Source organism: Lissotriton helveticus, chromosome 8 (genome assembly GCF_964261635.1).
Source record: "Lissotriton helveticus chromosome 8, aLisHel1.1, whole genome shotgun sequence".
Lineage (NCBI taxonomy): Eukaryota > Metazoa > Chordata > Amphibia > Caudata > Salamandridae > Lissotriton > Lissotriton helveticus.
Genome location: NC_136069.1, coordinates 533,421,615 through 533,447,753, shown reverse-complemented (window position 1 = coordinate 533,447,753; position 26,139 = coordinate 533,421,615). Strand labels below are relative to the sequence as shown.

General features: G+C 48.2%; 1 protein-coding gene across 1 annotated transcript in view; it reads left to right on the top strand.

Annotated features, from left to right (window-relative positions):
• The window catches only part of DIAPH3 (diaphanous related formin 3), a 2,176,287-nt gene that overhangs the window by 1,339,690 nt on the left and 810,458 nt on the right, over positions 1-26,139 (top strand). Inside the window, exon 21 of the mRNA XM_078657410.1 lies at positions 564-803. Coding sequence (XP_078513536.1) covers positions 564-803 — 240 coding nt within the window. The remainder of the gene's footprint in view (positions 1-563; positions 804-26,139) is intronic.

The window sequence follows — 26,139 nt, the reverse complement described above, 5'->3', positions numbered from 1 at the left end:
CACTGGAGATGTGTACCCCTACTTCTGACCCTGGATACGAGGGCGAGGTAGTCCAGAGAGATGTGGCATCTAAATGCATGGGAGCTGAAAGATGCCGAGACAGGAGACCACTTTAATACTGCCACCAAACTCGAGTTCATGGAAAACAAGTGGTTGGCCCATTCGAAATTTGGAACTAGTTCAGAGACTCTACATATTGCAACTATAAGCGTAAATCTGTTTTTAGTGATTTTCAACTTTTTTCTTAAATGTTTGTACCTGCTGTGTATATCTTTTTTACTACGTCTCCTTTTACTGTGCTTTTTTGGTGATGCTCAGTCGTTTCTTGTCTGCACATGGGGGCCATTGCAAAGGGCGGTTGGGCTTATCACGACGCATAAGCAGGATTTGTGTTAAATGTATTTTAACGCCTTTTCACGTAATCTGTTTTTACATGGTTTTCCGATGTACTTTGCCTCTCTGCTGTGTAATACCAATAAATCCCGGGGTATAATGTGCATTTGTGTAATACCAGAGCATGGCATGAATTTTAAAGACCTCCTTTTTTCTCTCCATTCAATCAGATGAGCAGCGTGAAGAGACTGCGTCCGCGACTCAGCGCGATTCTCTTTAAGCTGCAGTTTGAGGAGCAGGTTAACAACATCAAGCCTGACATCATGGCCGTCAGTACCGCCTGTGAAGAGATAAGGAAAAGCCGAGGCTTCAGCAAGTTGCTGGAGCTGGTGTTGCTAATGGGCAACTACATGAACGCGGGCTCGCGCAACGCACAGACCTTTGGATACAGCCTCGGCTCTCTATGCAAAGTGAGTCACGAATATTGTACATGCTGACAGCGCTTTCGTAACTTCCTTTTGTCACTACGGAGCCACTGGCAATAATCCACGCTTTGGTTTTGCTTACAATAAAAATCCCATCCTCTAATCTTTATTTTGCTTCTTGGTAGGTCGTAAAGTTCTTCCTATCCCTAAGCTTTTCGCAGAAGTCAGCGTTTTTGACTGTACCAACAATAAATACCTGTATCGAATTAATAAGTTCAGTATATGTTATGAGAAAGTATTGGTTGTTACTAGTTATCCGAATTCCCTTGCGACCTAATCGAAAAATAGTTTAATAAAAAAAAATGAACTGGGATTTGCATAATTATAAACTCTTTGACAGGCCTTTTTTCCACAGTGACATTAAACATGGTACAGTTTTCGAGAGGTGTCTCGAAGTCTTCTCCTACCACATATTGCGAGCGTGGGCCTCACATGTTTTCTTAAAACATTCTGAAAGGGAATCTAAAATATTTACCTAAGCCTTTGATGACATTTTAAAGCGGATTCCTTCTCGTGTTATATCCCACAGTATGAAATTAGACAAGGTGGCATAATCATGCTTGGTTATTAATATTTCAAATCTTGGTCGTCCTCATTGATCATTTTCATCACTCTCTCTCTTGCGCGCTCTCCCTCTCTATCTATAATAGGAAGTGTTTGCAGCCATCTTGTGACTCGGTTAAACCGAGTCACAAGCAAAAAGTAAAAAAAATAAAAGGGGGGAAGGGTGGAAACACCTTAACCCCCCTAGGCCTGGGGACCCCTCAATACTGAATTAGGGGGCATTAGGGGGATCTAGAATAGTAGCCAATGGGCTGTCGACCCCTGCAGGGCCGGACTGGCCATAGCGGGCACTGGGCGTTTCCCTGGTGGGCCGCCAGGGTGGAGGCCGGTTTTAGGGTCATGGGGGGCTGTTTTTGTTACCAGGGGCCGGCAATATCTGCCCCCTGTAACAAAATTGTCCGAAACCGGCCCAAACAAACAGCTTGGTCGCACTCCCCTCGTCCCCTCAAGAGGGCCGGACGAGCATTTTTCCAGGGCTGGGTTAGGTTCCCAGTTCGGCCCTGTACCCCTGGGGTGTCCACACCCCCTAGATGACCCCTTCCTGCAAGGAGTGGGCATAATCTTGACCCAGAGTTCCTAGTTCCACCAAAACCAAGATGTTGAAACACTTCCAAGACTGTCCACTTGAGATTGCCCATCTTAGGTGTGTGACTAGCCTGTACGTGTGACACGCCTTCTGACTATCTAATATCCCATCTACTTTGTTGCCATATAGGCCGCAGTGGGTGGCATTCCCCAGGTCTGTGGGGAAGCCTTGGTCACATATCAAAGCCGGCAGAGGCTTCGAAGCCTGTGGCCTTTAGGTGCTAAATTGCTAGCCATCCTGCTGTCAGAGGGGAGAACACCTTCTGCAGAGCAGGCATTGTTCCTGACCTCTGAGAGTGCTGGCTCTCCCTTACGGGGGCTCAGAAACGTGTCTGTGGTGGCTGACTGGACAACACCAGCCAGCCAACATGCCAAGTGACTAGTAGGATTACAGGTTTTGTGCATATCTTCATAAATTAGATACTGGCGTCAGCACGGATTTATGGCCAGGGTTCAACAGGTATGGACTGGTATGGACAGGCCAGGCTTCAGACGAGCATTTTCTCATGCATGCAATTTCAGTTGCTTTTGCTACTCACTATACTTTAGGTTCACATTATTTGCTTGCGCCGTATATTAGTACTGAACATTTTACATTTTCTTTGCGTTTCCTCAATCCACATCCCTTATTAACTGCGGTATTTTAAACTATTATTTGGAAGCTTTCTATGTACTTGCACACTTTCTTCTGGGCTCCCTGGTCCGTCACAGCTCTGCTAATTGAACGGAGGGAGTCCAGTAATTGTCGGTACTGATGCAGTTATTCTGTGATGGCCACCAATCATTGAAAGGCAGCGGTCTAGCTCGCCGGTATAAATTACAAACCTGGTGCTAACGCGCCAGTCCGTCACCAGGTGCCAGGAACCTGCACCCCCCCCCCCCCAAAGTATTTCTTCTTTACCCACACTTTACGGTAACAATAAAGAGCTAACAAATTTAAGAACTATTTACTCGCATTGCCTCCCTCGTTTCCCTAATTAATACCTTTAAAGGTCCTTTCGCCTGCCAAAAATGCAAGTTCACATGCTCTATTGAAAAAAACAGCCGCACTATTGGGCAAAGACAAAAGTCCTCCCTTACATAAGCAGGTTTACAAAGCTTCTGTGAAGTCCTCTTCCCCATATCTGCATCTTCCAACAAATTAGAACATTCTCCCTCTTCGCTCAAATGTATCTACTTTAATACTAGGTCAGTCTCCTAAGACTCAATAGAAATGTGGGATCTTCTTACCTCAACACAACCAGACCTGTGTTTAATCACTAAAACATGACTACACCAGTCAGCGCTACACAGTATCCCAATAGCATTTCCAGACAACTACAAACTAATCAGGCAAGCCAGGGAACACAAACCACATGGAGGTATAGCAATAGCATTCAAAGACTTCCTGAGAGTCGAAATACTTGACTCCCTACTCACGGATTGGGTCAAAATGATCATATTAAAAACTATCCCCTGAATGACCGCCCCTGGACCGGTGTGGTTATCTATCGCCCTCCAGGACAAAAAAAGGATTCCACCTCCAACCTAACAGAGAGACTAGCACCCTACACACTAGCCACGCAAAACTTTCTCTTGATTGGAGACTTCAACTATCATGTTGATGTTACCACTGACCTCGACGTCCCTACTCTGCTAACAAACCTCGAAATGGAAAACTTACACCTCACAGAAACTGACTCGGCTGGACACATTCTAGAGCTTATTTTTTCTACTGCAAGCTCCCCCAGATTGACACCCCATTGACACTATTCTGGATAAATCACTTCTTGATCAGATTCCGATAACGATTGCTCCTGACAAACCCAAGGCCCAGGTCCAAGCGACTGCATGACTTTGGAAACAGATCGCACCTAAATGTATTTCGAGCGGCGTTCCCCACTCTCATCCCAGATAATTCCCATGATATAAATTAAGCACCGGCACAATTCAACGACTCTCTCTCCCATGCATTCAATATTGTGGCTCCCTACAAACCACTAAGTCTAAAATAAATTCCCTTTGGGATAATTTAGTTGCATACCATTATAATATCACACCATACAGCACACTCAACTATCACCAGTTTAATATCACAGTAGCCAAAACATCCAATATGATCTTTATTTATTTGATTAAAAACTAACTTCTTTGTTGATTTTCCAATAAAAAATCTTTGTGAATCCAGTTGGATGGGGTTGTTAAACAATCTAAAAACATGTGTATGGGAAACAAAATACACAACAATAAATGCAAAATTAAAAAACAATCATGAACAGAAATTCAACATTTAATCTAGTCCTCTTCGACTGTTCAGCAGTAGTACATATAATACACAAACATCTTTGTTACAAGTAGACCAACCACTGCCAAGGAAGAATTTCAGACACAATGTCCCCTGGTACACAACTAAACTAAAAACGGATAATTCCCACTGTCAAAGGCTCAAGCGCAACTGGAAGATGTCCAGAAGAGGTACAGGTAAAAAACTATTTAAAGATGCCTCACACGCATATCTCACCAATATAAAGACCGCATTCAGACATCATATTATTCATCAAATAGATCAGGCATGCAGCTCCTCTAAGGAACTATTCAAAATCTTAAAAACCTTCGTCAAACCACAGGCATGTTTATCTGATAACCCACCTCCCAATCAGTCTGTGATACTTTGAATACTCATTTTCTAACTTGACCAACCCCTCCATAGTTATACCACATCATTCCAACTCAGCACTACTAGATAGTCTCAAGCCCATCTCACTAACTCAGATGCAGGACTTACTATCCAAAGTAAAATCTGGATCCCCCACCTACCCCTGCCCCCAAAAATCAAAGCGCATCTTGCCCCACTTCTTGCTCCAACCATCACCACATTATGCAATAAATCACTGACCCAAGCTACGGTCCAGAAACAATTGAAAACAGCTCAGGTAACACCTATTTTGAGAAAAACAACCTCAGACCCCACTGGTCCATCGAGTTACTGTCCCATATCTCTCCTTCATATGCTGGGAAAAATCCTGGAGACCCACGTCAACAAACAGCTCACTGCCTATCTAGAGAGCAATAACCTGTTAGAAATCTTTCAGCCAGCCTTCAGACCTTCTCACAGCACGGAGACTGCTCTACTTGCAGTAGTCAATAGTTTCAGACTATCCCTGGATGATCAACAACCAGCTATGCTGGTGCTGCTTGATCCATCAGCTACGTTCAATACCATCTCGCACTCAATTCTGGCGCAGCGCCTCCAACAGATAGCCATCTAGGGACAAGCCCTGGAATGGTTGTTTGACTTCCTCAAAGATAGGGTCAAAACAGTCTCCATGTGTACATTCCATTCCAGGACAATTTCCCTCAGCAAAGGAGTCCCTCAAGGCTCCTCCCTAAACCCTACACTTTTTAATGTCTAAATCCCCCTAGCCCAACTGATAAAATCCTTTGGGTTTGAAACATTCTCATACGCAGATGACACCCTGTCGGGAGGCTCCCGGGGAACAGGATTCGGGTACACTCACTGACAGCAATGTCCTGCTGCTACATGTACAGGACGAGAACAGCCCCTTTAACTATCCCTGGCGGCGGCATGGGGCGGAGATTGGAGGTGTGACGTCGGCCTCAGGGAACCAATCGGAGGCAACCGCCCAGGAGAAAGAGAAAGCGACCGGCGCCACAAGTTTTGAAGAGATGGCGACAGGAGTGCTCAGAGATTGGAAGACGCCGTGGAGGGGCAGAACTGAAGAGGACCCAATCACCACTGAGACAGACGTCGCCCAGACGGTCTCAGGAAACTCTGTGACGACGCAAGGACAAAAACACAGCGCTTTGCCCCGCCACGCTCCAGGAGGAGGGTGGCTGAACCAGGTACGTCTGCGTCTACTGGGGCTTACTAACGCACGGGGAGGGAACGGTTAGTTGTGGGGTAGACACCACTTTTTCTCTGCTGGTGTCCATGCTCCAATTAAGTTCGGGGAACCGCTCACCTCCCCTCCCTCTGTTCAGAATAGTGGACGGCAACCATTGACCCGTAGTTTCTTTTTTCTCCTTCATTGGTCTTTCCTGCATCTCCCTGGACTTCACTGGAGAACGTCTGGGAACCTACCCCTCCTGACTTCACTGAAACCGGTGCAACAAGGAAAGACTTCCTCTAACCGGACATTCTTTTTTTTTTTTTTTTGTCTTTGACTGAAGCAGTGGTGCTAATAAACCATTCCTCAAATTTGAGTTCCAAGTGTATGAGCCGTTCCTTTGGGGCAACTCCTCCCACTGCCCCCCCTTTCCTGGAGATTGACACACCCAATTAGTGATCTCGTTTGGGAGGGATATTGAAAACGTCAAACTGAGATTTTCTACTTGCATGAAGGAGATTGCCATCTGGATGTCTCACAATAGTCTACAACTTAACGTGGGCAAGACAGAAATACTATTGTTTAGCAAAGCACAGAGTTTCTGGGCATAAGATTGGTGGCCATTAGAACCAGGCCACGCTTCTTTGCCCACTAGATCCTCAAAAAACCTAGGCATAATTTTAGACTATCAGCTATCAATGTAAGACCAGATTGCCTCCACATGTAGCACCTGTTTTGGCATCATGCGTCCACTTAAAAAAATCTTCAGATTGTTTCCACTGAGCTCAGACAGAACACTCACCTAGGCGCAAGTCAGCAGTCGCTTTGATTATGGCAACTCGCTGTTTCTTGCTTCCGTTGAATCTCTTCGATCAAAACTACAAGTCATCCAAAACGATGCCACACGACTGCAAACAACCTGCCTCCAAGATCTTCGTCATCCCCTATACTAAGAACATTACAGTGTCTTCCCATTCATAAGAGAGCCCTGTTTAATGTGCTCTCCCTAACACATACATCGCTATTCGGGCTAGGGCCAAAATACCTTTAGTACAGGCTTATTCCTTGTGCACTAAGCAGTAACTCTAGTAACCAGTTTCATCTGAAAGAAACACATTAGTGATAGATTCCTTACCTTCGAATATCCCCAGACTGGATCCGGAAAGTTTTTGCTTAGCAGTACCCCTGCGCGTCAGTAGGTGGCGCCCTGCGGCTCTGCGTCCGTTACTGGCGTCGTCAGAGCCGAGATGACATCACAAAGGGTACTTAGGCGCCACTCATCCCCCCCCCCGCCCCTCCCTGCTACGCCACTGCATGTGCTCTCTGTCATCCCTATGCGGAGGACCCATCCTAACTCTGCTCTAGCACAATATGGACAGAAGAGCTCAAGAAGCCGGCTGCGGTAAGTGGCTATGTTTTGACAGGTTTACTCTAGGATTGTTCATACTCCAAGCCACCACCTCCTTCATCACTGTGCCAGTGCATCTGGGCGTTGCCTTCAGATCATGGTTGGTCGCCTGCCCCACTCGGCTAGTGTGAGGCCATCACTGCCAAGAATCGTCTCAGAGCTGCATACTTCGCCTAAACCAGTGTTGCCAGCATGCCCGTTTCCTGCTCAAAGTCTCTATCTCACAACGAGAACATCCCCTTGCAAGCGCCTTGGCTGTTCATGCACGCCCCAGCCCTGCCAAGTGACCGTGCCAAGCGGAGGAACTATTAACTAGGGGTGGGCGGAATTTGAGTAGTCGCACTACGCAAAGCTCCACAAAATGGTAAAAAATCTCTGCGCGCACGCAAAGTTCCACAAACACGCGGAATTGCTTGTTCCGCCCGTTAGCTATGCTTTTTTCCTGTTTGCAAATGTTGTTTGCGTGTTTGGGGAGAAATATCTCTCGAACACGCATTTTAAAAGCACGAACAAACAAAAAATTCCGCGAAGCTGCAGATCGCGGAATTTTGGGCAATTTTGCGTTCTCTGCGGAACGCAAAATTACCCAAATTCTGAAAATTCCGTGAGCGGAATAGAATTTACCACTTAGGCCTACTATTAACGACCTCACGGTACTGAACAGACCGCACAAGGATCCCTAACAATAAAGTAATGCCTGTAAATACTCCGAACTTTTAAAGACATCCCATGCGTGCACCTTAAACCGCGCCAGTCTATGAACACAAGGGTGCTACTCTGCTGTTAACAGTCTACTGAAGTGAACAAGTGGCGGACACTTTTCTAGAGTAAGAGATATGCCTAAACAATATTTAATTGTATTGTTTAGCACACGGTTTCTAAGTTTATATTTCACTCTGCCGCCCATGACTGAGCATGAACTACTCAAACTGCCTCCGCTCCCCCATAAGCTCAAAGGCTCCAAAGGGGGATTGCTAGGCCAATCAGGTAATGTATGGTCATATCTGGGTACTGTGATTCCAGCGGCCGATCCGTACATGCCACATGGGTTGCCAGATCGCCTGTCAATTTGATGGGCCTGACGCCAGTGACAAAGCACAAAATGATGGGGGACCCCCTGCAGGATGTGATACTGCGGCCCAGAGGCCCCCACTTCTCACAGATGCTATTTGTTGTTGGGCTAGATCGGAGGCCCTTCAAGGGTTGCCCCCTCCCTCCACACCAAGAGTTATGTGTTATGACCTTGCCTTACCCACATTGTACCTTACTCGTGTACCGGGCAATTTGTGTTTCCCTTCTGTTTACAGAAATATTCACCTTCCCAAAAAAGATTTATGCAACACAAATTTACGACTGAAGTGTAGCTACCAATTATCGATTACATTTTACGCATTTTCCTGCGTGGGCACTGCTCTCCGTAGCAGTCATCGTACAGATTTTGTTTTACCTTTCACTTGCAGTGTGTACTGTATTTTAAATTCACATTTTTATTAGCCCGCTTGTCAAAACGAAAATATATACAGCGAAAGATGGCATCTCCTCCTGCTTATTATCCAGAGTAGCAGACTGATCTTTGACAATAATAGCGGAATTTGCACACCGAGTATAAAGTACCCATTTTAGCGATAAGCATCCACCCAAGAAATTTCATATTCATTTGACAGCGTGGAGACGGGGAATATTTTAATCTGTTAAAAGCATGCTGGGCCATCTCACCACGTTTAACATCAGATGTCATGAAATGTTTGCCTCCAAATGACCTTCACAGATTGCACTCCCACATAACGGGGAATGCGGGCTGGGGGGTATTGTAACTAAATATCACGCAGTGCTTATCGCAAACAGAAATGGCTTCTGCATCACTCGTTATAATCCTTAAGTTCGGTGTCTGCAGTGGAATCTCCGGGAGGATTTTTATCTTGTGACCTTTCTGTGCTAATGCATCTATTCCACACGGGTGTTGGTACTTCTGCTATCCTCACTGAAGACACATATGTGTTACTATAGAGAATCCCACCTTCCCTATAGATTTGATTACATATTAGATTACAATTACATTGTTTTAATAATAATAATAATAAAACCACTTTTAAAGCGCCTGGTTACACTTAGGACAGTGTGTCCCTGCGCTAAGAAATGCTACTGCTCCCTGAAGAGGCCGAATCCGGGACTAATCGGGATCCTAGGCTACAACAAAGCACTTGTTTGCTTGGGGAAAAGGTGTGTTTTTAATTTTTGTCTGAATCTCATTTCGGAGGGCTCCATACGAAGGTCAAGGGGGAGATTGTTCCAATGTTTACTCGCTAAGAAGCGGAAGGAGCTACCTCCCATCCTGGTCTTACGAACGCGAGGGAGTTGGAACAACATCACTCCGGCCGATCTGAGATTCCGAGTAGGGCGATGGATAGTAAGAAGGTTTCGCAGATAACCTGGGCCTTTTCCCTGGGCAATGCGGTGGGCAAAACATAGTGCCTTGAACTTAATGCGCTCCACAATAGGGAGCCAATGAAGTTTACATAATGCCGTTTTTCCAGATGCCCTGCGTGGAAGATTAAGTACCAGGCGGGCGGCGGCATTTTGGACACACTGCAGTTGATGTATGCCTTTTTTGCTCAGGCCTAGGAGAAGAGCGTTGCCATAGTCCAGATGTGGTGTGACTAGGGCGTGAATAAGTGTCTTCCTGGCACTAATGGGGAGCAGGTCGAGGACTTTTCGGAGAGTTTTTAGTATTCCGAAACACTTTCCCGTAATTTTCTGATCTGTTGCTTGAAGGAAAGCTCTGCGTCAAGCATGATTCCTAGATTTCTAACGACCTCCCCTGGGCGGGGGATCACCCCTAATTCAGTCGGCCACCAGGCCTGCGACCAAGCGGAGGGGGACTTACCAAACACCAACAACTCAGTTTTGTCGCCGTTAAGGCGTAGGCAGTTGCTGTTCATCCACCCTGCCACAGACCGCATGCAGTTGGAAAAGTTAGTGGCGTCCTCTGCCTGATTATGGGTAAGTCTAATTATTAGTTGGGTATCGTCAGCATATGTGACGATATCCACACCATAGGCTTCCACAATATGAGCCAGGGGCTCCATGTAAAGATTAAACAACGTAGGGCTCAGGCTTGAGCCCTGTGGAACGCCATGTCTCAACTTGCGCAGTGGCGATTTGTGAGGAGGGCAGTGCACCTGAAAACTCCTGTTTTCTAAAAAGGATCTTATCCATTCTAGGGCTGAACCTTCTATTCCCAAGTCTGAGAGGCGAGACAGCAGCGTCGAGTGCAGCACGGTGTCAAATGCTGCACTAAGATCTAATAAAACCAACGCTGCTGTCTGCCCCTCGTCACCAAGTTGTCTCAGACATTCTGTGGAAAAAAGAACCGCAGATTCGGTTGAATGGCCTGCTCTAAACCCTGACTGAGTTGACTGGAGACGAGAGTTCTCTTCAACGAATTTCATGAGTTGCCTGTTCACTACCTTCTCCACAACTTTCCCACAAAAGGGGAGGAGAGAAATAGGGCGGAGATTTTGTAGTTGGGAGATATGAATATTGTTTTTTTTTTTCAGGGGTATAACCTGTGCCGTTTTCCAAACGTCAGGCACGTGGCATTCCTGAAAAGAGAGAGTAATAAGATGTTCAATCTGCTCGATCATGCAATCAAGGACTCCCTTACAGCGATTAGGAGAAATCACATCAAGAGGGGAGCCGGACTGAATTCCATTTATAATGGTGAGCAGGTCTGGCCTCTCAGGAACTAAAAAGCATGTCAGAGGAGGCTTGGTAGCAGAATCACTTCTTACTACCGAGTGTTGAGTCGGAGTGCTATCTGTAAAAGTGGCGTGTATTGAATCCACTTTTTTAACAAAAAAGTCTGCAATCTCATCACATAACTCATTAGAGTAGGTGTCTCGGGCCTCCAGTCTGGCAGGGACCGTAAGTTCTTTATATATCGAGAAAAGTTCCTTGGTAGGGTTTTTTGCAGATTCAATGCGTTCTTTAAAATACGCGCCTTTAGCTGCTCTTATGAGTTTGTGATAAGTTTTTAATTCTCTTTTATAGTGTAGCTTGTCCTCTGGATTATAGTTTTTGTATTGTAATTGCATTTATATAGCGCTTACTACCCATGACGAGGTGTGGAAGCGCATTTTCGGCGACTAGCACACTACTCTGCAACCCATAAAGTATTAGTGGTGAATTAGAATAGTGAAATATGAAAATAATTTGAGTGGCGGATATGTCAGTCAGTTATTTGGATTGAGAAGGGTAGTGGAGGCATAGAAGAGTGGAAAAGTTTGCATAATGTAGAGTTTGAAAAACTGATGTTTCGGGTCAAAACACACCGATCCTGGCCTTAAAATATGTGCCTTTTTACCCTCCCCAAAAGAATTACAACTCCAGGACTTTTTCCTGCCCTGTGTCTCATACGTGCAAGAGCCCTGCATGTCCTCATGCTGTGTGTTTCTGAAACTGCATGTGTTTTTCTTGGGTATCTACGAACATTCCCATTTTGGTACAGCCTGTGGTGCTTCTGATTGGCCTAATCTGTTTCCTCTTTTTCTCAATAGGGGTGGAGACGGGCCATCTTTAGAGAGAGAATTCTTTTTCACTCCCATTTTCCTTTCCATATGGGGCAGAATTCCCACTTTAGTAGAGATTAGCACCATGTTCTCACTGTCAGCTGTACATTTTTAGTAAGTTTTTTGGGTGATTGGGCACCCACCACTTGGGTATATCAGAAGTCAGTACTCGGTCTGTTGTTGGATGGAGGGCAGTTGTGTCCCATTTATGTTGGTTTATTGCTTCTGAGAGGCTCAGATTTCAGTGGCAGCCTCCAAAATTATGTAGACTCCATTTTACCAGTTAATACTAAGGTTGGATATATCATATGAGGATAAAATATAATTTTAACTGCGTTGAAAAACCATGTATCATGAATATTTCCTGGATGGAAAAGTGCTAAACACCCATAGATATAAAGAAAATAGTGAAAGGTTTTTAAGGTGCAGTGAAAGATAACATTTTTGTAATATGATCAATGTAGAATGATGAAAACATGTTTTTATTCATAGTTATTTAAAGCAAAAGATTTAGGCTGATGCCAGAAAGCACAGTCTTGTATGTGTCACTGTGGTGTAAATTCAGATTTTCCACAGCTAGTGTGGGTAGAAAATCATGATTTTATTAAAGACACGGAGGCTGATATTATGCATTCCTCTTTTATTGCAAACTCACAGAAGCAACATCACAATGAAAAGAACTCCTTTAACGTTATAGTCACTTTATAGTTCACTGTGTGGCAGCCATCTTCCTTCTATTCCTGCAAACAACCTTAAATGTCCAACTTAAAACAAATTCGTAAATAACAGGAACCATGTCATCTCTTCAATAAATTCTGATTTACTTCCTGAACTCTCGTCCTGTGAAAAAATAAAAAGACAAATATTATAGGGTGGGAAATAAAGGGCCGAATAATCTCAGTCTCCGTGTCTTTAATGAAATCATGAATTTCTACCCACCCTAGCTGTGGAAAATCTGAATTTTATGGCAAGGCACGGAGGCCAATAATATGCATGTTTAAAGCCTTGCCTTAATATTCCTCACAGCACACTCCACAAGTTTAAAATATTATTTCTTAAATATTGACTCGGATGACCATTCTGCACCCACTAAAATTCCAGTCAAACCTCCTCCTAACAAATAAGCTTTGGAAGCCATAGCACCCCTAGCAGACTGCGCCCCAACTTAGAGATATCTTTTCCTGACCTCTTCATTATCCCTCTTTCCCATCTAGCTAATGTGGGTGTAGACACTGCTTTAAACTGTCTCTTGAAAGAAGTTATTAGTTGGGAGCTTGTCACATCTCTTTCTTTCATGTTATCTCAAACATCTTACCACACACATCTTCCTATATTCATCCAAATTCGGGTAAAAAATAGTGCGTGACATAGTCTTCATTCTCTTTTTTTTTATAACCAACCTTATTGGCATTTTATAAACAAAAACAAGACAGTTATTGGAAGTTTTTCTAGCACCGTGACATAAACGACATTTCATTACATCTCCCCTTATTATCTTCTGAGTAATTCATTTAAGATTGAATAAGAAAGAGTCTACCCTTAGTACCACGAACAATCAGTCCAAAAGCCCACCCATTTACCCCATATTCGCTCATATTTATTTGGGCACCCTCTTGCCTCAAAAACCACTTTTTCTTGGATTGCACACAGATCCACTCCCCTGCGCCATTTCGAAATAGGAGGCTTGGAGTGTTTCCAGGCCACTGCAATGTCTCTTTTAACAACCAGAAGGGCTGTACCTAGGAACGCCTTGTCGGCTCGGGAGCCGGCCATCCCCTCCACCACCCCGAGGAGAAGAGCCAATGGAGTAAGGGCACCTTCCATCCCTGTACTCCACTAAGTTTCGTTGACATCGCCCAGTATTTAGCTATGCTGCCCAGGACCAGACCATATGAAAGAAGTCAGCTGGTTCCTTTCTACAGCGTGGACACTGTGGGCGGGGAGGAGTCTAGCTTTGTGCAGTCGTGCTGGTGTAAGATATGCACAGTGAAGATAGTATGTCTGTATGAGACGAAGTCTAGCAGAGATCATGAGACTTCTGGGGGCCATAAGGGTGTGTCTCCAATCCTCGTCCTCGAGTGGGCCCACCCAAACCTCCCACCTAGTTTTAAGAGGGTCCAGAGTGGACAGAGTGTTGTTTATCAGGGAACAGTACATTTGGGATACGCCTCCCTTCCCCAGGTACCCATGACCATTTTGGCTTCCAAGGGGCTGAACTCGGGGAATGACTCTGGGTCAGGGATGTGAATGGAAAGGGCATGTTGTAGCTGGAGATATCTAAAAGATTGCGTCCAATGCAACTAGTATGTGCGTTGTAGGTCTTGGAAGGAGGACAGATGGTCTCTTTTCCAGATGTCCCCAAGGTGGGTAATGACTATCAGCTCCCACGCCTGAAAACCCATCTGAGTTCCCACCTCCCGCAACCAGGTGCCGTTCCATAATGGAGTTTGCAGTGTGATTTTGGAGTCCCAGTGGATGTCTCAGTGCCGACCGCCATGCCAGGAAAGCTGAGCGAGTCACTACTGGTAAGGTCTGAGGGATTGGGGTTCCCTATACCATTGCTTGGGTGTGAGTGAATCCAAGACGTAACAGTTTAAGCTGGTATGCCGGATCCGACCACGCCCGTTAAATCAATCCTGGATTATCAGGAGGCAAGTGGCGAGATAATATAAAAGATTAGTCATGCCCATTCCACCCTCATATGTAGTCCGTTGGCAAGTTGTGAGTGCTAAACGCGGTCTTGACCCCCCCACAAAGGAAGTTAATATTCACTCTGTCCAGATTGCGGAACCATCTGCGAGGGAGATGGATCAGAAGGTTCTGAAGGACATACAGGAGGCCGGGAAGGACCATCATTTTGAACAGGGCCACTCTTCAGAGAAGGTTAAGAGGGAGGTTTTTGCCACCTATGTAGGTCATCTTTAGTCCATCGGAGGAGTGGACCAACGTTAAGGGACCAGGTCAGCTCCGTGAGAAGTGCCAGCCAGATGCCCAAATATTTAAAGGATAATCGTCGAATAGGCATGGTTGTCTGCCAGTCGGAGCATTCCCTGGAGGTATGGAGAGGGACCGTGGACTTTAAGGGTTTGAGGCGCAATCCAGATGCTCGCCCAACTGAATGTAGGATCTGTAAGCATCTCGGCCCGACGCGGGCTGGTACAACATATACTGCGATTCGGTCCTCCTGAGAGTTCTGCCAATACCAGCCCTGTATCTGGTCATCTATGCGGATGTAACAGGTGAGAGGTTCGCAAGGGCGAAGAGGAGAGGGGAAAGAAGACATCCCTTTCGGGTCCCCCTCCGGATCGGAAAAGCCTCGGACAACGCCCCATTTATAAGGACTCTGGCTGAAGGGTTAGAGTAAAGAACTCCCACCATCTTTCGAAAATAAAAAAAAAGCCTGCTCTTATTAGTACCTCTTGTATGTAGCCCCAGTCCACCGTATCAAAGGCCTTTTCAAAGTCTAGTAAAACTAAGGTCAGATATGGTGTAAGGAGGTCTCGGTGGTCAAGGGCCACATGCAAGCGTCGAAGGCAATGACAGGTGCTGCGGCGCAGCATGAAGACACATTGATTAGGGTTTATGAGGGTGTAAAGCACTCTTTTCATCCTAGTGGATAAGATTGTGGTGTATAGCTTGACCTCGGTATTAATGAGGCAGATCGGGCGATATTGCGCATATAAAACCGGGGGTGGGTGCGACTTTGGTATGACCACAATGGTGGCAGTGTCGGTGATGGAGGAAAACAATCCGTCCTCAATAGCCTCCCCGAAGAGGTCATGGAGTCGTGGTATCAGAGATTTACGGAACGCCGCATAGTACTCCACAAGAAGTTTATCTGGGCCCGGAGTTTTGTGAGTGGCAAGCATGGAAATCGCCTTGCCTACCTCTTCAACAGTGATAGGCTCATCCATGATTTCTTGCTCTATCTTTGGGAGGGGGTGTACAGGAGGTGCGACCCAGAGTGTCTCGGATTTCGTGTACCATTCTATTGGCCATGGGTTGAGTAGCAACCCAGTGGAGCAGTTGGCCATTCTTGTAACCCCATCCATACATCCTAGCTACTGAAGATCTCCAGATCATTTTAGCTGATTCAATGGAGATGTTCCTGATTTCCTCCCGCACTAGCTGCAGTTGTCAGCATTCCGTCTCCCCTTCCCCCGTTGCAGCCGTCATTTCTATACGGAGTGCCCTACTTCTAGTTGGGCGAAGTGGTGATCATGGGTCTGACGCCTGTGTTTAAGGAATCCTCTAGCGTAGCCATGAATTGTGGCCTTGCCTGCCTCTCAAAGTGTGCCCTGACGCTGAACTGTGCCTTCGTTGGTACGGAAGTAGTCCTGGAGAAGCCAAGCGTTTAGTCGCCAGATGGGTTTGAGCGTCTTCATGCGTTCGCCCACTTGTAGCAGGAGCGGGGAATGGTCTGAGATTCACGTGCCAGAATCTGGACTTCGGAGACAGCACGGCAATCTGAAGCGGGCATAAACAGGAGATCTATATGGGACTGGTGATGGTGCGCCACGGAGGTGTGTGTATTGTCGTACCTTAGGGTGTCAAATGTGCCACACATCACAGAGACCCAGTGTAGCGGTCCAGTCTCCGAGACGTTTAACTTCCAACCGTCTATGGGCGGACACAGGACCCCGGTGGTATCTCCCGTGGGCTCCGTGACAGCATTAAAATCACCCCCCACTATTGTTTAGCCTTGTGAAAGAGCGGAAAGCCTTGTCAGTGCAGCTTGGAGTGGGAACTCTATATTTGCTAGAGTGATATCAGATTAATGATGGAGTTCCCTAGGGTACCAGCGAGTTGTGAAGGGTCATTAACCACCTGGGTCATTGTAAAAGGAAGGGAGCGGCACAAAAGGATTGCTGTTCCCAGAGAACCCCTGGAAAACCCAGAATGCCATACCCTGTCAAATCCCTAATGTGCCAGGAAAGGGCAGTGATTTCTCACTAAGTGTGTCTCTTATAGTCATAAGACATCCTTTGTTCTCTTTTTAAGGTTAAAACGTATGTCTTCTGTTAGATATCTACGTCCCATGATCTCCAAGGTCCTAGCATCCAAGACCCTCCTAAATGATATCAGGCAAAGAAGCATCACCAGCTTCATAGAAAGACTTTTTAAATCTAGGAACCCATTCTCAGACCAGGATGCCAATTTCTGCAGTACAACATTCACATCCCACAAAGACTAATATTTAGCTCCTGGTGGGACCCTTAATCTTATACGCCTTAATAGTCTCTTCACTACCTCCAGTTTTCCTATTGGAGTACTATCTACCAATTCATGACATGCCGAGCAGCTAAGGCCCTTGACCTGCCTACTGTAACTTTAAAAACTAACCTCCTCGCTGAAGTCCTTCAGCCGGCAGCAAGCTCAATGGACCCTCTGCTGTCGTTCAATGAGGTGGTAACCACTGTGTTAATGGGCACTTGGTCTAGACCAGCCACGGCGGTCCCTGTGGATAAGAACGTGGCCAGGTGTCATCGCCAGGCCCTGGGTGACACTCTCTTTTTAACGACCCACCCAACTCTGGAGAGCCTGGTCACCAAATCTCCACCTCCCAAAGCGCATTTCCTACCAGCCCGCCGGATAAGGAATCTAAGAGATGGAACAGTTTGGCAAGAAACTGTTTTCCTCTGCCAGCTTAGGGCTGCGGTCGGTGAACACCGCATGCCTCTTGGGCCGCTACTCTCACGCTGTGAGGGACACAGTTGCGCAGGCGCTGCCTCAGTGTCCGGAGGAAGTTCGGGCAGTGCTTTCCCAAGCTGGGGCTGAGGGGAAAGATGCAGCAAAGTTTGCCATCCGGTGTGGAGTAGACACCGCAGACTCTTTGGGTAGGACGATCCCCTCCGTCGTCATGCCTGGATATGGTCCACTGGGTTTTCAGGGAATGTTCAGAGTTCCCTTATGGACATGCCTTTTGACGGTACCCGCTTGTGTGGTGATAAGGCAGATAGTGAGCTGGAGCGTTTTAAGGACTCCCGGGCTACAGCCAAGTCCTTGGGTCTCTCCACCACACGCCCGGCCACGTCTGCTTTTCATTCCTTTCGTGGCCAAGGAAGCGGCGCCCGATACGTTCGTTCAGCAAAAACCCTGCGCAGAACTAACCTCCGTGCGGACGTGGTTCCCGCCGTGGCAGGACAGGGGGGCCAGTGTGTAGGACCGTATACTTCCTCTCCCGCAGCATCCGCTTCAAAACCTTCCGAGTCCACGCCGGTGGGTGGCAGGATTCGCCATCACCTCCTCCACTGGCGTTCTGTCACTTTGAACAGGTGGGTGCTGCAAATCTTCCGAAGGGGCTTCTCCCTCCCCTTTGAGTCTGCCCCCCCAAGCCATGCCACCTCAGTTCCACCGCATGTCGGGGGATCACTTTGCGCTTCTCCAGCAGGAAGTCACGGCCCTCTTGGCCAAGGGGGCCATCGAGCGCGTTACTGGGCCAGAAGAAGGACGTGGTTGTTATTTCCACTACTTTCTGGTCCCCAAGAAGGAGAAAGGGGGCCTGCGCCCCATCTTGGACCTCAGGAACGTCAATCGCTTCCTCCGTAAGGAGAAGTTCAAGGTGTTGACTCTGGCTTAGGTCTTGGCTGCCCTCGACCCTGGAGACTGGATGGTAGCGTTGGACTTGCAGGACGCATATTTTCATATCCCCGTCCTGCCGGCCCACCGGAGTTACCTGCGGTTCACGGTAGGCCAAGAGCACTTTCAGTTTGCTGTGCTCTCCTTCGGCCTTATCAGTGCCCCACGGGTGTTCACAAAAGTGTTGGCTCTGGTCGCTGCTCATCTGCGTAGATCAGGGGTTCCAGTCTTCCCCTATCTCGACGACTGGCTGTTGAAGGCGGGCTCGCCCCAGGCAATCGCCTCGCACCTCCAGACTTCTCCATCAAAATGCGGAAGAGGCACCGAGTCCCTCTCAGAAGCTCCCCTTCATCGGAGCTGTTCTGGATTCAACGCAGTTTCGGGTTTATCCTCCCGAGCAGCGAGTCCGGGATATTCAGGCTATCATTCCGATCTTTCAGCCTTTATCCCGGGTTTGTCAGGATGACCCTCTGGCTCCTGGGCCTCCTGCCCTCCTGCACCCTGTTAGTGCAAAATGCCGGTTGGCATATGCGGGCTCTGCAGTGGGACCTGAAGCTTCAGTGGGCTCAGCATCGGGGCAACCTGTCCTATCATGTCCAGATCTCGGAGGGCACTGCGCAACAATTGCAGTGGTGGCTCACGAATCGCGATTGGATCAAAGGCAGATCCCTCTCCCTTCCCCTACAGGAGCACACAGTGGTGATGTATGCGTCCCTCCTGGGATGGGGTGGCCACTTGGGAGAGGCTGAGATCAGAGGCCTCTGGTCTCCTGCGGAGTCCCGACTCCATATCAATCTTTTGGAGCTTTGGGCAATCCGACTTGGACTGAAGGCATTCCTTCCCTCTGTCCGGGGAAGTGTGATGTAGGTGTTCACGGACAAAACCACCGCCATGGGGTATTGCAACAAATAGGGCGGGGTGGGGTCCTGGACCCTATGTCAGGAGGCTCTGCGCCTCTGGACATGGCTGGAACATCAAGGCATTACTTTGGTGGTTCAACACCTGGCTGGTTCTCTGAATGCCAGGGCGGACGAACTCAGCCGCCGGTGCTTGATGGATCACGAATGGCGTCTGAACTCTGACGTGGTTCAAGGTCTCTTTCAGCAGTGGAGAGAGCCTTGATTAGATCTGTTTGCCACAAAAGAGAACGCGCAATGTCATCAATTCTGTGCTTTGGAATTTTCAAGGCGGCGCTCGCTCGGCAACGCTTTTCGTCACAAGTGGAGGTGCAGTCTGTTGTACGCATTTCTGCCCATACCACTTCTCCCCAGAGTGCTGAAGATGATCAGGCGCGACCGGGCCCAAGTCATTCTTGTGGCTCCGGACTGGGCTTGAAGAGTTTGGTATCCCGAGCTACTCAGTATGAACCTGGATCCCCCGATCCGACTGCCTCTTCGGGAGGATCTTCTGTCGCAGCAGCAGGGGGCGGTTCTCCACTCGAACCTGTCCAGCCTCCACCTCCATGCGTGGAGATTGAGCGACATCAGTTGACACCTTTTGATCTTCTTACTGAAGTCTGTGATGTAATTCTGGCAGCCCGGCATCCCTCTACAAAAACGGCATACGCCTGCAAGTAGAACAAGTTTGTGGCATGGTGCACAGCGAATGCTGTGGATCCCCTTTCTGCCCCTCTTTCCGAGGTTCTTTTGTTCCTTCTCTCTTTAGCCCAGCAGGGCTCTGCTCTGGCACTATCAAAGGTTATCTTTCGTCCATTTCCGCCTTTCTACGGCTTCCTGATCAGCCTTCTCTTTTTAAGTCCCCGGTTGTGAACCGTTTTCTAAAAGGCATTACGCACATTTTCCCTCCGGTGCCGTTTATCATGCCTCAGTGGGACTTGTCTTGATGTTTCTGATGTACGCTCCCTTCAAGCCCCTTCTTAACTGTCCTTTACGTCTTCTCACTCTCAAGACGACTTTCCTGGTTGCTATCACCTCTGCCAGAAGAGTGAGTGAGCTCCAGGGTCTTTCTTCTAAACCTCCTTTCCTTTCTATTCATCCGGACAAGGTGGTTCTGAGGACCTGTCCTTCTTTCTTGCCGAAGGTTGTCACACCCTTCCACATCGGGCAAACCATCACTTTGCCTACCATCTTTCCGCCTCCACATCCTTCCAGAGAGGAAGAGAGGCTCCACCGTCTGGACCCAAAACGTGTGCTCTCCTTCTACCTGAGCCGCACCCAACAGTTCCGGGTGGATGACCAGCTCTTTGTTGGCTACGTGGGCGCCAAAAGGTCAGGCCGTGCACAAGCGGACCATCTCTTGTGGGTTGTTCTCTGCATCAAGGCTTGTTATTCGTTGGCTAAGAAGGAGCCTCCTGTGGGGTGCTTGCCCATTCCACCAGGGCAACGGCAGCCTCTACTTCCTTGGGACGCGGCGTTCCCTTGCAGGACATTTGTCAGGCTGCTACCTGGGCCTCTCTGCACACGTTTACCAAGCACTACTACCTTGACAGTCAAGTCCGGAGGGACAGCTTCTTTGGCCGGTCTGTGCTCCGTGACTTTCTGGTGTAATCTTGTTCGCAGACCCTCCTTCGGGGTTGGTATTGCTGGGGTATCTATTCTAAGGTAAGGAATCTATCACTAATGTGTCTCTTTCAGATGCACAAGTTACTACTTGGGTAACGATATATCTGTAAGAGACATTAGTTAGTGATAGATTCCTTACCGCCTCACATATCCTCCCCGTTCTGCGAACTGATTACTAGGGTTAAGTCAGCCTTTTCAGGGCCCTAGTTTTATGCACCAATGGTCAGTATCTTGCATGGCTCTGCGTTCCTGCCACGGAAAGTTGTGTACCGAACTGACGTCAGAGCGCATGGGTGGCGCCTAAGTACTCTCCGTGACGTCATCTCAGCGCTACAACACCAGTGACGGACGTGGAGCCGCAGGACGCCATCTACTGACGCGCTGGGGTACTGCTAAGAAAAACTTTCCGGATCCAGTCTGACGCCTGGGGATATTCTAAGGTAAGGAATCTATCACTAACTAATGTCTCTTACAGATATATCATTACAAAAGTATTAACTTGTGCATCTGCACAATCACGGATGACAATACTATGCTAATCATGGAACACATGAACTTCCAGCTACGCACCAATGACAAAATTGCCATCAAAGGCACCCTCACATACAGACTGCCAGGACCACGCACCTGCCTCAGCGACCCCATCGCTGAATTAATCACCCCACTCGCTGCCAAATCTGGCCACTAAGTCTTCCTGGGAGACCTCAACTTCCACCTGGATGACCCCACTGACACCATCTCCACCGAACTCCTGGAAGGATTTGACTGCATCGGTCTCAAGCAGGTGGTCACTGACCCCACACACAAAGCAGGACACACGCTGGACCCCATCTTCCCATCCAGCAACAGAATCAGATACAGCCACACCTCGGAACTCACCTGGTTGGACCACTCCATTATACACTTCACCATCGCCTGACCTCTCCGCCTCCAATTGCTACAGCGTCTCTTACCGCCGCTGGTCCAAGGTGACTCCGCAACAATGAACCGACACCCTGAGCACCTCCCAGCCCAATATCACCATCAACCTGGACCAAACAGTAGAGAACTTGAATGCCTGGATCAACAGTGCCGCCAATCTAGTGGCTCCTACCAAACCAGCCAAAACTCACAGACAAACCAATTGAGCCAGCTGGTTTATGCCGGAACTCAGCACATTGAAGCGCAGGTGCAAACGACTGGAAAGAAGATGGCACACCAACAGGCACCACACCGACAAAATGTCCTGCAAAACAGCCCCCAATGACCACCTCCAGCTCAAAGCTGCAAAAAATGAGGGCCTGACCAATCGAGACCAGCACCAACTGAACCAATTAACTCTTTACCATCGTCAAAGTTCACCTGCCCGGCAGTGACAGAGAAGTCAATCCCCTCCTCACAGGAACTCTACGACACCCTCGCTGCCCACTTCCACAACAAGATAGCAACCAATTACAGAAACTTTAATCCCCAACCCTCAGACCTTTTCAGCAACCCATCGACCACAACCACCGACCACCCGCTCACCACATGGGAACAACTCAGCATACCGAACACAGCCACTCTTATGAACTCCATCCACTCAGAAGCATCCACGACCCATGCCCTTATTGGCTCTTCAACCTCAAAAAAGACAAGATCAGCCATCATTTCACCACCATCCTCAACGACTCCATAAGCACAGCCACCTTTTCCAAGGCATGGAAACAAGCGGAGGTTAGATCCCTCCTCAAGAAACCGCCAGCAGTCCCCAGCAGACAAACTGCCCTCTGGAACAACTGGTGGCCAGTGGAGCTCAGACCCACCCCCATGCCGAAAGACCACACCCGCAACCCTGGCATCATCCTGGACAGCGAACTCTCCATGAAACGTCTGGTCAACTTTGTTTCCTCTGCCTGCTAACACACAGTATGCATGCTCCGCAAAGACTTCAGGTGGTTCCCTATTAGCACCAGGAAAACAGTGACACAGGCCCTCCTCACCAGCCGACTAGACTATGGCAACACAGACACCGCCACTAAACTCATGAAAAGACTATCCAGAATGCAACAGTTAGACTGATCCTCAACCTGTCCAAGAGGACACACATCACCTAGCACCTGAAGGACCTCCACTGGCTCCCCGTCCAGAAGAGATGCTATTTCAAGCTTCTGACCTACACCTACAAAAACCCTCTACAGCCAAGGACCAGCCTCATGAACCTCCGCCTGCATTTGCACCGACCGATCAGGAATCACCACTCCACACACCTCGCACTTCGTCTCCTCTGTGAGAAGTTAGCCTGGCATATGTTGTCCACTATTCTAGTGGGCACCTTGTGCCAGTCTAAACGACCCTTATGGTGATGGTTGTAAACTCAACCTTATAGACCAGCTATCCTAGTGGTAGCATGGACTAGCAGTCTTAGGCTAAAACATCAGAGAGCATGTGAAGCCAGCTGTTTTACCATATATAATCCCTTGAATACCAAATGAAAGGACACCACGCAAGGTATATACGAAATATATATGTATTTATTACTAACACGACCCCTCTGCACTCTTTATGAGGTCAGAGTTCGAGATACGTTACAAGTTACTCATTAAGCATACTATAAGTTGCACAAATACAATTCTGCCTTAAGGGCCTCACGAATCATATACTAAGTAAGTGGTATAAGAGCCACTTCAGGAAAAGTGAATAGGCCTAGCGCCTAGGAAATCGCTGGGGCTACACTACAGGACCAAAGGTTTGGAAGTAGGAGACCCACGGGAGACGCGTGCAGTGTGGGAACACAGACGCAAGTTACCATTGACTTACAATGGAGAACGAAGAAGTCACAAAGTTACAGATTAAGGACACTTCCGGGTGGACTACGGTGAAACCCCTTTAAACTAGGACACTTGGATAGTCAATACCCACGGGAGCACCGGAGTACTCGAGTTACCTCACCCAGGGAAGCCGGATGCATAGAGGCCATTTCGTGTCGGGTGTCGTCGATGCTTTCAATGGAGACCTGCAAAAGAAGTGCTGCAGGCGGCCGAAGGAAGAGTGTCCGGGTGGATCCAAGGGTGGATCAAGGATCTGAAGAACCTGAAAGCAGAGGGCACAGAGTCTGGGTCACTAGCCAGTGACCAGGAAGGAACCAGGTGATGTCGCGATGCAAACAGGTGAAGAGGTGAAGCTTGTTTCTGCAGCCACAAGGACCAGGAGGCGTCGACAACGTCCTGGAGCTGGAGTCGAGCTGTCCCACGAAGGATCGAGTTGACTGCGGTGTCGGTATCCGGATTGGACCCAACAAGCCTTGGTAACCGCAACCATGCAGGAAATGAAGATTTGCTTCAGGTCAGACCAGCAAGGTCAGAGGCACTTCTCTTTTGGAAGGAAGTTGGAGCAAGCCCAGAGCAACCAGGCAAGCGTTGGAAATTCAAAGGATCATCTTCAGGGAGCTCACTAGCCAACGGGCTGGCAACCGGGAAGACACGTCGAGCTGAAATGGAGGAGCAGGCCCCACGCGGCACTCGTGGAGGGCTGAGCTCTGGTGCAGATGTTGCTCGGGTCGGGGGCTTCTAGTGCCCAAATGCACAACTGCGAGTTACCTCAGGAGTCGATGCAGTTAGCAATTTGCAGGATGTACAGGGAGTCTGGTCCCACGTCTCTCGTGTCCGCCACGGGTCTCAGCTTTGCTGTGGATGTGGGTCTGAGTCCAAGAAGTCTGGAAGTCCAGTCCTGAGTAGCTGAGTCGTCAGGTTCTGTCGGGAGTGTCGACAAAGCAAACCGGCAAGTTACTGGTGGTGCCTCTTTGAACAGGGTGGTCACTCCTTGACCACAAGGGAGATCTTCTTCAGTCTTCTAGTCAGCATAGAATGTCGAAGTCCAAGAGTTCTGTTTCGTAGTTTCTTTCCAGGGTAATCTGATGTCTCTAGACACAGCTCCTAACTTTATACCAAACTAAGGGGCTGGATTACCTGCTAGGTCCCTCCTATGGGTGGACCCTGAGAAGGGGGTGGTTACTCTCCTTTCTCTTTGTCCAGTTTCTCGCCAGAGCTGGGGCTGGAGTGCCCCAGCAACTGGTTTGAACCGGGGTAGGCATGGAGCACCTTGTGTGCCCCAGGCAGTGTCTCACTTTGCAGCCCTCCCTGCCCCAATACACTAAAAGCCTGTCTGGGGAGGTGCTAGCACCTCCCAAGGCAGAAACCCTATTGTCCAGGCCTCCCCTGCCGGAGTTTGGTCCAGCAGCAGGAGGTCAGACTCGTGTCTGTGGCAGCAGCATCCATTTTGTGATGCTGAGGCTCTGTTTGACTTTAACCGGGTAAAGCAGTAATTACAGGTCTTCTCCCTCTAGAAGGGTGGAATGCTACCCCCGCCGCCAGAACTGGCGGGGGGGGTGGGGTAGTATTCCAAAGTTGACACCTTACACAACATGTTTTGATAAAGCCAAACCAAAGTTAGCATTAACCGCGAGGATTATAATGCACTTAAGAGTATATGGTATGGCTATATCATAGAACAGCTATAAGGACATGGTTCTGAAGGCTGCAGAGGGGCTCAGCTCATGCTAGGGCACCCTCTCACATAAAACCAAGCACCCTGCTTCCAGGATTGTTAAGGCCTGCCATAGGAGTGACTTATAGGTACATATGTGTCTATATATAAGGTTAGATATAGGTATACTATATCTAAGCAAGGGGTGATTACACCACCTTGCCCAGGCTGAGTGGTCAGCCTGTGGTGTCGGTTTGGATGGCCAGCCAGGGGTGGCATAATACATGCTGCAGCCCCTGGTAGGCCTTGGATGCACCTATGCCCTGGGTACCTATGGTACACTATACAGGGGCTCATAAAGGTGACCCAATACCCAATCAGGTATGTACCTAATTTACATGGTATCAATTTAGAGAGAGAACAGCTGGGCTGTGGGTCTGATTAGCAGGCCCACAGCCTCACTAAAGTCGGAAAACCAGAAAATCACAGCAAAAAGTGGGGGTGACCATAGGAAGCAGACCCTACTCTCCTACATCCTCCCTCACTGCAAAAACCTGGAACACCCTCCCCCCTCCTTTCACCTCTGCACTGCACCAATGCTGACACACTCTAGGAAGGGACGCAAGACCTAGCTCTTCGACTGATACCTGCAGCACATCACCTGGATATCCTCTTGGGTGATAAGACCACCCTATACAAGTACTAATCAATTGAATGGTTTATTTATACCTGTACTTCTCTACTTGGCATTCTGTCTAACATAGCACGCCATGGGCTGCATGGTCAGTGCAAAAATGGAAGCTGAGATGGGGCAGTCCTGTCTTG